General features: G+C 41.6%; 1 protein-coding gene across 5 annotated transcripts in view; it reads right to left on the bottom strand.

The window, feature by feature from the left end:
* Positions 1–2,830: 2,830 nt before the first annotated feature.
* The window catches only part of PKN2 (protein kinase N2), a 53,991-nt gene continuing 42,594 nt past the window's right edge, over positions 2,831–14,227 (bottom strand). For all 5 annotated transcript variants that reach the window (XM_081914138.1, XM_081914140.1, XM_081914139.1 and 2 more), the window contains 7 exons: positions 13,619–13,795; positions 12,335–12,397; positions 11,976–12,052; positions 6,885–7,027; positions 6,565–6,672; positions 5,390–5,470; positions 2,831–5,309 (listed from right to left, as the gene is read on the bottom strand). In XM_081914138.1, the coding sequence (XP_081770264.1) occupies positions 5,106–5,309; positions 5,390–5,470; positions 6,565–6,672; positions 6,885–7,027; positions 11,976–12,052; positions 12,335–12,397; positions 13,619–13,795 (853 nt within the window). In that variant the 3' untranslated portion in view covers positions 2,831–5,105. The remainder of the gene's footprint in view (positions 5,310–5,389; positions 5,471–6,564; positions 6,673–6,884; positions 7,028–11,975; positions 12,053–12,334; positions 12,398–13,618; positions 13,796–14,227) is intronic.

Raw genomic sequence — 14,227 nt, 5'->3', positions numbered from 1 at the left:
TGTTGTCCAAGAACTATTATTTTGGTTAAATGTCAGGTATATTGTGGGCAGTTTCAATCCCGAGTGAACATGTGATATGTAACATTTCTGCAAGCATTTGAGCTATGACTCACCCAATTTGATTTCTGCTGCTCCTGCTTGCGGTGGTCTGGATGCTGTTTAGTCTCTGATAGGAGGAAGATTTCTGAAGACTGGTCTTGTATGAGAACAGGAGATTCTGCCATCCTTGTTCCCAGGTATGTTTCCTGTTAATAACTAATAGAACTCTAGTACTTAAAACAGGACTAGCCCAGTAACCCTATCAACAAGCCACTTCAAAAGGGACCCTTGACAGTCTGGAAACTAGGGAACAGCCAGCTGAATCCAAATTGATTCACCCTCCTTGTTTCCTTGGCTGTGGCCTAAATTCCCAGGCATACTAATGCACTATTACAGAATATAGAAAGGGCAGTCTGGCCACACGAGGCTACTACTCCTATCCTGACATCTGTAGATGCAGTGGTATCGATCTTGTAATGCATGTAAAACATAATCAAGGAATGACTTAATTCAAGCCTTTTTTCAGTTAGTATTGCCAAGGTAGGGCACAATGTAATCAGCTGAGAAACATGGTAAAATATGTTAAATAGGGGTGTGCATTGGCACTGCATACAGTAAGCCCACAGTTTGTGGGCATTTGACTTATGTGCATTTAGATTTAGGGGGAAAAAATTAAAGGGGCATAAAGTGGGTGGGGTTCTGGGAAACATTATTTTGGCAATCCCACCTGCCCTTGAACCCAATGGGTTTTGACTATACGCTATTTTGGCTTTAGGTGTGGTGGATTCCCCAGAACATAAGCCCTGTGTAAGTTGCAGGATTACTGTATGAATTACAGGGTGACGTGGGGGAAATTCTCTGCTGTAGCTCAGCTCCAGCCAAGAGTCAGGGATTATGGAAATTGTAGTACAACATCTGGAGGCCCACGGGTTCCCCACCCCTGCTTGTAAATAGGTAAGCAGTGAAGACTACTTAAAAGTTAACCTGGTTATGAATAAATGAGAACCGACCACTCAAGGCGATGAGGAACAGAACTTCTAGCAGTTCTGCCCTTTCCAGGCCTAAACATAGACTGAAGCAAATTAAAAATAGGGCCTTTTTGTCCCTTGAAACCATCAGTCTGATTTTGCAGGCTGCTAGGTCAGGGCTATTTTTGTTCCCTCGCTGCTCCAGCAGCATTCTTAAGCCATAATAGTATGAGGGGAGGAGCCAATGACAAGTACAAGTTTATGTAGATCTTGGGTCAGCTCAACATCAAGCCTTGCCTCTGTACATTGAAAAAACAAAACATCTCAAATCTTAATCTTGGTGTGCAGCCTTAACAGGATTCTTAGAACCAGGTTCTGATGTTGAGTGTGATAAGGCTGGAGTCTTGACTGTCATCTTAGGGACATCACGTAGCTTTCCCTGCCTCTGTTGTGGAATGGGCAGGGAAATTCAATCCACAACAACCAGTGTCTTAGATTATATCTGCTCCATCACAACATCTGTCAGAAAGATATTCCTAAATCCTCTTGCCTAGCGTGGGTTTTTCATAGGTGAAATCTTCCAGGAAGCTCTTCTACAATACAGTGGTACCTCCGTGCTCCGGCGGCCCTGCTTTAGTGGGTGCTAAAGTGGTGCTTCGGGTTAAGAACAGTTTCAAGTTAAGAACGGACCTCCGGAATGAATTAAGTACTTAACCCGAGGTACCACTGTATCAGTTACATCCTGCTTGAGCACTAGAATACTATTTGCCTTGTAGCAGGCATAGGCAAGCTCGGCCCTCCAGATGTTTTGGGACTGTAACTCCCATCATCCCTGACCACTGGTCCTGTTAGCTAGGGATGATGGGAGTTGTAGTCCCAAAACATCTGGAGGGCCGAGCTTGCCTATGCCTGCCTTGTAGGCTCTAAGGTGCTGTATTTTGAACTGAATGTCGATTCTTACAGATACAGAAAAAGTTGTTACTTTTCCTACCACCATGAATAGCAGTCTCTCTGTCTTGGACATGACTGATCAGTTGAGGTCCATAAGAACTCCTGTAGAGCCCCTTGCTTTTCACGTTGAGGGATAAGGGAGATTTTGGGATCCGGGCATGATGGTGCATAATAGCTGCAACGTATTTAAAGGGGCTGCCTTGCAGCAGTCCATGAACACATGCCATGCTTTTTTAAAGAACCATGCAGACAAACTGGGCAGTGTGGGTCTGTCGTACCCTCCCTGAAAGACCGCACTATCAAGAGTGGGCTTGTGTTAGAACTTGGGGACATTTAGATTACTTCAGCTTCTGCATTAACCTTCGTAGGCAAGTAAAACTGGATTTAACAACGGAATCTGAGCTCCAATGCTTGAATGAAATCCTTCTAAGGAACCATAATTCAGATAGCCTGTTGCCTCCCCCCACACTCTCTCACTTAAGAGTGTGTGTGTAAGAAACCAAGTCAACATTTAAAGCAAAAAACACACCCTCTAACTACCAGTACAGTGGTGCCTTGGGTTACATACATCTCAGGTTACAGACTCCGCTAACCCAGAAATAGTACCTCGGGTTAAGAACTTTGCTTCACGATGAGAACAGAAATCGCGTAGCGGCGGCAGCGGGAGGCCCCGTTAGCTGGTGCTTTAGGTTAAGAACGGACCTCCAGAACGAATTAAGTTCTTAACCCGAGGTACCACTGTACAACCTTTACATGATTATATATGCAGTTGTGTGGGTTGCTTTGACGCTATGGTACCACAAGGTTACTGACAGAGGAACAGAAAATGACTTTTTACGCATCCCTGAAAGAAAAGGGTAATTCAAACCAAGTTCTAAACACAATTTTTATCTAAAGTCCAAAAAGCAAGATTATAGGATTCAAATCAGTAAATCATGTTTTCATATACAAATTTCACTATTTAAACTTTAATTTGATAGTTAACTGCAAGACAGTTTGTAGTATGACATTGTTAAAGGCACATTTCATTTTAATGCATAGTGTACCATTCTAAAATAACCTAATTTCTTTACAAAGTGCTTCAGCAGCCACATACAAGTATAGCAAAATATATTTACAATCTAGAGTTTAAAATCTTAATTTGCCTAAATATTTTAAAAAACTAGATAAAATTAGTGCTTTCTTTCAGCTTAACTGTGTGAACATACCCTGCCTCTAAAAATTTTTTTAAGTGATTTACTTAGATTACAAAACATTTCTGTACAAGATGTACTTACAAAAAAGAGAAAAGGGTTATTTCTGTAGGACTTTAAATTTGAATCACCCTTTTGGACTCAGCTTTCTGTAGCTCTAATTTTGGAGTATAAATGAATAGCCGACTGTACCTCAGGTGTGTAGTGTTTTGTATTTAATTGTGATACAGCTATTTGAAGTGGAAGAGAAATAGCATTTTTTTCCAAGATGCTAATTTGCTATTATTTTTTTAAAAAGAATTACAGGTTGGACATTTCATGATTTGATTTGTTTAGTCTTTTACCATTGTTCTTTGTGGACACACTTACATGTACATTATTCTAATGAACCCGTTACATATGCTTCAAAGTTCAGGCAATGAAGGCAACACCTGGGGGCAGCACTGTCTTCACATGGTTATGTGGTTGCCATTTATCTTTCATGAAACCAGATTCCAGATCAATAAGTCTGTGTGGATTTAAACATCACACAACACATTTTTGATCTTGGGCATGCTGAGTATGAGCCTGATGACAAACCAATTTTAATAAGCTAAGGAAAGCAGAGCGTTGTTTTCCACAAACAGACTCAACCTTTTAGAAAACTACGTAAGTCTGAAAGGAGCACACACAGTATCTGGTCAAAGACATTTTAACTTTTCAAGGTACAGCATAGTGTTAAGAGGCTTAAAATATACAAGTTTTATCAAAAATATTTATACATTCTCTCAAAACATATTGCTTTAACCCTTATTCTCAGTAATTGCCAATGAAGAGTCTGGAATTCAGTGGCCTTGAAATGTATACAAGCATGTTTCCCCCCATTAAATCTGAATTTAACAATACATTCACCTAGCCACTGGATAATGCTAAAGGAAGTGGTAAAGTTAATTTATATGCTTGAAACAAAAATATACTATAACTTCCAAATATACATGAACATGGCATGTATACACTGAAGATCCTCATTCTTTAAAGATGATATGGCAACACCAAATCAGCAAATGTAAGATGAACGATAGCTAGACACAGATTAGCTAAAATAACTATCAATGGAGTTAGTGTGGAAAAGACATGACTTCCAAGAGTACAAAACACTGATTGCATCTGGGGGAATGCACACATTAGAAATGTTCCTGATTTAAGACTGGAGAGACATTCTTACTCATTACATTCTTCATATCTGCTGGTTATAGAAGTTGAAAGGCAAAAATTGTTTGGCAAATGCTTTGGTAAACTTCTTAGGACCGATCTTCTCTTTTTAAGAATGGAAGCACTTATTCTGTTCTCCTATAGGTAAGGCTTTTAAACATTTCCCCCCCTAATAAATACCGTAGAAAGTTTACAAAACAAGGCATCAGTTCTTAATCCTCATTCCCCCCCTAAAAAAATCAAGACAACAGTGTGCTTAACAGTCATCAGGTCTATGTTTTTTTGGAGATTACTGTATCTTTTTTTTTTTAAGGACAGACATTTTGCCTTCCTTCTTCCCTCTAATCGCTGAGTAGATGGTTATCAGTCTAGCTCAGTATCTGGTTGCTAATCCTGCTTAAGGCAGGTCTTTTTTTGCAATGTTTTCTGCTGCAGAACAGTAAAGATACAGTACAAGTGTGCCCATGTGAGAGTGGAACACAGCCTATACCTGCCAGGTCAAGCTTAAAGAGCTGCACAGAATCGCTTTCCAGTGCTCAATATTTTTTTCTTTAAAAAAAAAGATATACAAAAACGAGGTCACACCTCACGTGTAATAAAAACGGTCCTTTTTCCAAAATCTTCATGTGATTCAAAAAAGTCGGAAGCTACAGGCAGCACAGAGAACAACCCAACAGCTGGTATTCTCAAAAGGAGGGAAGGAGTGGGGCGAACGCTGTTCTGATGAGCCAGTCTGCTAGGATTTCACAGTGTCTCAAAAGAATTAACACCAATCAGCAATGTAGTCAAAGTCTCTGAACATTTCCTGCTGGTCTTCTGAAAGTATCCTAGGCTCCCGGGGTGGAGTGAGAATAGGTGCTTCTGAGGTAAATTCGTCATCAAAATTGCTGACGTCTTCTCTTCCTCTTATGATGGGGACAAAAGGAGGCTTCATTTTCTTGGCAAGCAACGCGTTCCAATCGATCAACTGCAAAACGAAAACACCGAGTTAAGTCCCTGCTTCTGGCTGCTCCCAGATTGCACCCAGGCTTTTCACTTCGCACTCACCCGGAAAAAGTGATGCCTCTTGACATCTTCAGCATCTTTCTCACCAGCACCGAGACGCCGCTCCGGGTTTCTCCTCAGAAGCTGAAACGATATCAAGAACTTTTTGTCAGTAGCCTGCTGGAGCAAAGCATTCCTGTTAACAATTTCCTGAGCCATGTGAGTTCTTTGAAAAAGCATGATATAAATATGAAGAATAGTGATTTTTTTTAAAAAAAGCACATCAGGTTCCCCAGTTAGGACAGCAAGTAGCACTGGGAACTTTAGAAAAGAAACCGAAATGGTTGCCTTTGCTTTTATTAGTTCATAAATTTAAAATTCTCGCTGGTTTGCCGAGGCCCAAACGGTGGTTCTGACCAAGTTATATTTCAAGCAAAACTGCTGACATCGGCGTCATGACAGAATGACATAATTGGTTTCCGCCCATTATTAACAGCATAAAAGAGTCCCAAGGCAGTTTACAGAAGAACAAATTAAATAACAAAAATAATCTGAATAAAACAAACAAACAAAAAAAAGCACAATGGCAAACCCCAGAAAAAAAAGGAAACCCCGGAAAGAGCTCAAGTTCTAGGGCTTCCATGATCCAGAATGCAGAGTCTCTACTGAGTCCCAACTACCACTCTCTGCTGCTACAAAATTGAAAGAATCCTCGCTGCTGCTTTGCTAATCTCCAGGGACGTCATAAGCCGGTGTGTTAACTTTTTATACAGCTGTGGTTGCTTTCTCAGGTGCTCCAGTAAAAATAACACCAAAGTCCTCCTGCCTCACAAGTAGTACCAATCCTACCAGTGAGTAAATCGGGGGTGGCTCACCGGTGACCCTCCAAGATGGATGTTGCTGGGCTACAAAACCCATCATCCCTGACCACTAGCCATGCTGGCGGACAGGTGGATGGGAGCTGCAAGCAGAGGAACTTGGAAGGACCACAGTTATTCGCCCATGGAAGTAAAGGTCATACCCAAAGTATATCTACCCAAAAGACATAGGGCATACTTCTGGGGAGGCTAGGAGATTACTAGTATCAGCGAGCCACACTTGCCTTTGACATAAAGTGAACTTGAGAAACGTACGTAGCAAATAAAAACGTGGAGCTTAAAATACTTTGCTTTCCCTTACACGCGTGGCTAAACAAATTAAGAAGGAATGAAACAAGCATGCAAAAAGTACCATCTTACCCTTCTCATTATTGAGATGGCTTCTGTAGAAAGGAACCGAGGGTATCTTACTTCATCATTTACAATACTGTCAAAAACCTCTTCTTCATCATCTCCTGGGAAGGGAGACTAGAGGGTGGGGGAGAAATAGCGATAAGAATAATTTCCAGAAACTGAATTTTCATCGATATATTCTCTTAATAAATATACTCAAATTTAACCAAATGAGAAGTGAAAAGAGTGAGGGATTCAACAGAAACCTACACCCAACAGCTCCTTTCAAATTTATTTGCTCTTCACAGATGAATAAAGGAAACAGTTTTACATTTTGTGAAGCTTACCTCACCAACCAGCATTTCATAGATGAGCACACCAAGACCCCACCAGTCTACAGCTCTTGTATAGGAAGTTTCTGTCAAGACTTCTGGAGCAAGAAATTCTGGAGTGCCACAGAATGTACTTGTCCTGTCACCAAAACCCATTCCTGCAACAATTACACATGTTCAGTGTTTTGTTCTATGAGCCTTTCACCTTTCCAGTTTTAAACTCGTGGGATTCTTACACAACAAGAACCGTGTATGACATGAACAACACTGCATATTTTTGCCTGTTCTGCCAACTCCATCCAAATTCTGAAAGCTAATTAAGGATACTTTTTATTGCAAAATAGAGTTGATGGTTTTGAACTCCAAATGTCCAGCCAATTATTTACAACTGGTAGCATTGTAGTGGTTTAAAAAACAACCATGGTCTTGCAGAATGACAGAGAAGATACAGATTCATTAAGACTGGAATCCTAGGCTCACTTACCTGAGATTAAGTCCTATAGAACATAAGGCCTACTTCCGAGTAGACTTGTATAAGTTTGCACTCTAAAGCATTTACAGAAAATGTTTATTTTCTTATCCAACACTATAGAATGCTAGGCATCTCGTTTTGCCTCTAAAATAAGCAAACTATGAAATATGACTTTGGCTTTAAAGATTTCCTTCTTAAGCACAGTGAAGCCAAGGTATGTATTCAACAACCCTTTAAAAAAAAGCCAACAGCTTAATGTCATTTACATACGCTAGACAGAATTTTTGCCAGTGGCAACAACTCATTTAAGAAGGGTGTGATGTGAATTCTGTGCCAAGTTTTACAAAAGGGCAAGAGCAAGCAGGTATTCAAGAACTTCTTGATTGTGTACTGTCAAAATACTTCCTTATTAACAAAGGGCATGTATAATTCCCCCCCCCCTGCATTTTTCATTGGTGAAACTATGTTGTCTGTAGGTAGGACAAATTTGAATTTCCAAGTGGTAAGAAACAAACCTTGGCTCTATAATTAGTTGTAAAATTTTCTCTTTCTCTCTCTCTGAGCAGCACCACACATTACATTTTGTACACTGGTACTAGCACTCGAAACCTATGCACTATCAAGTGTGAAGAACCTGCATTTGCCTTTAAATAAATAAGGATTCTTGATGCAGTTTTCCTACAGCGAAAGTCCCATTTAATTGCTCCATCTTGCCACCTGTGCAGTGTTAGAAACTCAGATATGAAAGCTAGGAGCTAAATGGCACCTTATGGACACAACAACAGAGTGCCTAGGCCCGCTTTTTTATATAAACATATACAAAGCTGAAAATGAATGAACTGCAGCTAAAATCTTATGTTCATTTTTCACAGGGTCTAGTCCTTCCCTTGCCCACCTCCCTAATATTCTTAGAGGGTCTCTTCTCCAGTCTTCAGAGAGTGGCTGGAAATGGGGAGGCAGAAAAAGGTCCTCCTTTCCTTCCACTGCAGCTTTAATCTGAAATCTTACTGCGCCCAGAGCTCAGAAACTGCTCGCCCTAATGAAATTTTCTGTCGCAAAATGCGCCTAGAACAGTGGGAGTTTTGAACCCTGCACCTGTGTCTGATGCAATAATAATAATAATAATAATAATAACAACAACAACAACAATAATAATAATAATAATAATAAATTTTATTTATATCCCGCCCTCTCTAGCCGAAGCCGGGCTCATGGCGGCTAACAACAATCAAATAATCCAACATTCTAAAAACATTTCATTATAAAAATTAATTAAAATCAAATTGATGGCAACCGTTAAGCAAAATTCTGTGCAGGTTGCCAGAGGAGGGAGTCAGGCTGCGCCCTGACCAAAGGCCTGGTGGAACAGCTCTATCTTGCAGGCCCTGCGGAAAGATGTCAGGTCCCGCAGGGCCCTAGTCTCTTGTGACAGAGCGTTCCACCAGATTGGAGCCGCAGCCGAGAAAGCCCTGGCTCTAGTTGAGGCCAGCCTAACCTCTCTGTGGCCTGGGACCTTCAGGATGTTTTTATTTGCAGACCGTAAGTTCCTCTGTGAGACATACCAAGACTGTGTCAAGGTCACAAAGACTGTGCAGAAATCTACAGGGTATCCACCATCTAGTTCTTGGAAATATGCCCCCAAGCCCCAATTGGCTCAATGAGAGCCTACCTGTCTAGCCCTTTTAGTATAATAACTGGTCTTTGACCTGGTCTAATGACATTTAGATAGAGGATCATGTATGGCAACAATAATGTGTTCCTAGATGCAACTTGCTTGTGGGGTCAATGACTCGAATGGTTATTTTGTTCTGTGTTCAAATTCCCTGAAGTGTCTTCACACGGTTAGCCTTTCTTAACTGTGTTTTAGTGGTAAAGCGTTCTTATTCTCTGCTTATTAACTCCCTAATAAAGCACAGTGGTACCTCGGCTTACATATGCTTCAGGTTACAGACTCTGCTAACTCAGAAATAGTGCTTCAGGTTAAGAACTTTGCTTCAGGATAAGAACAGAAATCGTGCTCCGGCGGCACGTCAGCAGCAGGAGGCCCCATTAGCGAAAGTGGTGCTTCAGGTTAAGAACAGTTTCAGGTTAAGTACGGACCTCCGGAACGAATTAAGTACTTAACCCGAGGTACCACTGTATAGCACTTATTCCTTGTGTGGCTTCCTGGTGTAAGCTTGGCTTTGAATCTGGTACCTGGCTACTTGGTTATATGCTACTGAGTAATTTGTGGGCTTGCAGCTCGCAAGGACTGTTTGGCCCTTTGCAAATCTTGGAGACTTTGCAAATCTCAAGGACTTCCAGAAACAAACTCAGTTTCCCCTGGCTCAGGTTTGGATGACTACAGGGGTGGGGCAACCCCTGGGTTATCTCACTTAAAAGGCAGCTTAAGCAAAATTCTTTATATACCGGCAGCAATGAGATGATAAAATAACCCTGAACTCTTTACATGGTTTGCAGCCATGGGAAAACCAGCATAAGGAAAATCATTTACATGTTGGCAGCGTGGACAAACAGACTCTTCATGCTGTCAACTTGGGATATAACTGGAACAACTCTTTTACACTTCCTTTCTATAGTGGAATACCACTTATCATTGAGAATCAAATGTTGCTTATGCAGATGAAACCACCTGAGAAGCCATTATTTTCCTCCTACCAATCCATAAAAGCAGGACACTATGGCAACTCCTCCTCGCTGCTCTGGCAATTGTTTCTTCCTGACTCGAATGAATTGATAAAATGAAAGGTCCAGGCAAATCTTAAGCTGGTTTGGGTGGTGAATTAAAAAATGTGGAGATGTAGGGTTGTAGTCAATATTTTCACTTGTGAATTTGTTATGGCTGGAGTTTGGATCCTAGAATAATAGGCAGGGTGGGTTTTAGAACGTAGCATGTGATTGGCTGCTGGAGCCATGCAATCCAGCTCTAGAAGGGAAGTTTGAACTAGCCTATCAGGTGCGACCACAGGATATATAGCCGAGGTCTGGGAGGGGCCTGCAGGCTGGACACACACGATGACTGTTTTATCTGTGAACAATGAAATAAACTGCATGAAACCAATGGCTTTTCTCTGAGTATATTTCAGAATGGAACTTCCATTAACTCATTCCTTCATGTGCACTCATGGAAGGAGTCCTTTCATAAGCACAGCTCTGCTCCTCAATAGAAGTAGCAGTTCATGGAGGGACAGCATTAGATACAGCCCAAAGGAAGCTGAGCAAATAACTCTTCTTTGGTGATGGGACATGCTATCTTATCTTTATTACTCAGAGCAAGCAGGGATCCAGACTGACAACAAAGTGGAAGGGGGTGGGCACACAGCCTAAATTAGATTTCCTTCCTGTTTTTTATTGCACAGAAATACTTCCAATTCAAGTGTTTCAAACGAAGCCCAACCAAATACCAAAAAATAAACAGATATAAATAAGAAAGCGCAGAAAACAGAATCCGACAAAGCAGAGCTATATACTGTTTTCCCCACTTTCTCTGATGGGATTTCTAGGACAAACCAGCAGTTTCTACCTTTAGCAAACAAGTGCAAGCATTTTGAAATGCTAACAGCTCTTCTTAAGATCATGTGTCTTGTCATTAAAAATGCAAAGATTGCATTGCAACCAGCAGGTCAGCTTTTGTGAAGCAAATTCTCAATGTATTTTGCAGCCTGACCCCAAGTTGGGCCCCATGGAGTTCAGTAGAGCTTACTCCCATGAAAGTGTGCTGTAGTATTAGTTTACAGAACAGTTGGAAATAATGTAATTGGTATACAGCAGATTTCCCTCCTTGCCCACCCTATGCTTTGTGACAAAAATGCTTTATTTTTCTCAATAAGACTTTCTGGATCGTTCTTAGGGTCCTATGATGATTTGCTGGGACCTTTGGGTGAAGGGCAGGTGATATTCAAAAAATAAACCCACCAAAAATAAAGAAAAAGGAATATACAATAAAAACATAAAGCAAACCACTGAGTATAGCTGTTCTAAATGCTTTGGACAGAACGTTTTATTGATCTAGCTGGAACGTTGTTTATGAGAGTAACTTTAGCCAATGAAAACTGATGCCACAAAAAAGTTTTAGTTTTTAAAACTGTGTTTTGGAAGACATGTCATCTTTCATTTCTTTTGCAATAAATTCTTTTGAAATTACAATAGGCTTTTTACCATGCAATCCTATACATGCCTACTGACATATAAGTTCCACTGTGTTTAATGAGACTTACTCTGAGGTTAGTGTGTGTAGGACTGCACCCTTACTGGCGAAAACCCACATTTTGGAGTTTTTACCAGAAGGTTCCAAATGTTGCTCAGCACAAAACTCTTTTTTCAGGGACTGCCCAGAGGCCATGGCAAAGAGCTACTCTAAATCTGTGATTTGTTTAATTGATTAAAAGAGGGAAAAATTCACATGTTCATTAACAATGCCTCCCCCAACACCATATGGAAGAGAGCAGAGATGTCTCTAATCCACAATCTGTGCAGCACTCAGAATGAGACAGGGTGGGGGAAGGGAGGGGAGAGGTGGAAAGGGGAAGTAGAGGGGCTACCACTTTTAATCTAAGGCAGTAATTGATAAAAGTGGGTTGCAAATTCCCGACTGCTATTATAAGCCACTGAGAAATACTGTTGAAAAAGCTTACCCTCTTTGCAGAGGCCAAAGTCCGCTATTTTCACAAAACCTTCTGTATCCAGCAACAAGTTGTCTAGCTTTAAATCTCTGCAGAGAAGAAATTAAAAACAACTCATTCTGACCACGAATGGAGACACACTATACGGGGAAAGTATTAGCTGCAAATACTCAAAATTGTTATCCTTTCTGAATTTAAGATGTTTGGAAGTGGCATGCAGGTTTGTTTAAACACCCAATGCAACTGTCCTCCTCTTTGCCACAAGAAAGAGGAGGTAACATTGTTAATGTATCCGAGCAAGCATGGTATATAAGGCAAATGTGTAAGAATGTGAAATGAAACAAAAAAATCTAAATCTTATGCAAACTTACCGATAAACTATCTTGTGCTCATGTAAATATTGCAGTCCAAGAACCACACATGCAGCATAAAACCTGTTTGCAAAGAAATATAAAAGAGGCGAGAACTGACATGTTGCATTTTTTTATACTCCTACAAAGGATAACTTTTGAAAAACAGGCGACCAGAAAACCTTCAGAGCAACGTTCAGTACCACCAGAGGAGTCTTTTCAGGCTACTTTACTTTGAATATGGGTTTCTAAGCTTTTAATTAAAAAGAGCACCGCACCTCAGTAGCAGAGGACATGTTTGCATGCAGCAGGTCACAGGCTCAGTCTGTGGTTCTCCAGTTCACAAGGAACAGGTAGACAGCAGGCAGTGGGAAAGGCCTGGGACCCAGTGGACCATACTGGGTTAAACAGGACAATCTGACCCGCTATAAAGCTTTCTGCCTGTACTCCTCAAAAAGCATGATACCGGCATCTGTGTCATGAACCTCTACCTGGCAGGTATCAGCGAGCGAAAGCAGCATCTGCTGATACAACTAGAACAGCTCCCTTGATGAAGCAGGTGTGCGTGTTAGGATAAAGGTAAAGGGGCCCCTGACCATTAGGTCCAGTCGCGGATGACTCTTGCTCATCTTGCTTTATTGGCCGAGGGAGCCGGCATACAACTTCCGGGTTATGTGGCCAGCATGACTAAGTCGTTTCTGGCGAACCAGAGCAGCACACAGGTTTGCTACGGGAGCTCACCCCGTCACAGGGATTCGAACTGCCGACCTTCTGATCAGCAAGCCTTAGGCTCTGTGGTTTAACCCACAGTGCCACCCATGACTCCGCGTGTTAGGATACTGCCTGTCAATTGAAAGTCCTGTTGTAGCCAATTATGCCCCCTGTAGTCAGACAGGAATTGCCTAAATCCATCAGGATGCCGTACAAGCCCAACCTAAGCTCTGCCGGCTTCCATTAGCTCTACACAGAGTTCACTAGCGTAAGTCAACTGGGTGCAGGAGCTACATGCCATGTATCTAAGGGACGTATGATACAACATTTATAAGCTGGTGTGGCTATATGCAGGCACATCTCAGCAACAAAATTTCCTCTCCCTTGCAGTTAGGGTGCATGAGATTAAGCACAGTTAAGACTAACAAGGGTTTCCTTTAAACCAAGTTCTGAAACATGAGGTGGCTCCCAACCATTTAGCAGGGGAACAGTGTTACTATGTCTTATTGGCCCTGCAGAGTATTCTCATATATGGCAAGCAACAAACCCAACTTATTTATGCCACAGCCTGAAAATATCTCTTTTGTTACTTACACTGCTCTTGGTTCGGAAAAGACATCCGTGTGTATATGCATCATGAGGTCTCCTCCAGCTGCGTACTCCATTACAAAGCACACGTGATCGTTGGTTTGGAAACAAGCAAAGAGGTTCACCAGAAAGGGATGCCTTACGCTGTTCACAGTTTCAAAAATTCGCTTTTCACACATGAGGCTGAAAGCAGAAATGTTTTATGAGGTTGGATCAACTATTTATCTTCATTACATGGGTGACGGCTCCAAGAAGGGATACATGCACAAAATCCTAAGAGTTGGAAGGGGTCCCATGGGTCATCTAGTCTAACCCCCCTGCCATGAAGGAATACGCACCCAAATGGGGATCAAACCCAAGTCCTTGTCATTATCAGCACCATGCTCTAACCCGCAAGGTGAAAGCCTAACTGCAATGAGGCCACTGCAGGCTTCCAGCAGAAATACTGAACTTACTGCAATTAATACAGTGGACCCTCGGGTTACGTACCACTCTGGATATGTAATCTTCGGGTTGCAAAAGCGACAAACCCAGAAGTGTATTCTTCTGGGTTTCGCCGCTCACGCATGCACAGAAGTGCTCTATCGTGCCGCGTGTGTGCGCAGAAGCGGCGCC

Source organism: Podarcis melisellensis (genome assembly GCF_964234715.1).
Source record: "Podarcis melisellensis genome assembly, chromosome: 6".
In the NCBI taxonomy this organism is placed as follows: Eukaryota; Metazoa; Chordata; class Lepidosauria; order Squamata; family Lacertidae; genus Podarcis; species Podarcis melisellensis.
This window is presented reverse-complemented; position numbering and strand designations above follow the sequence as displayed.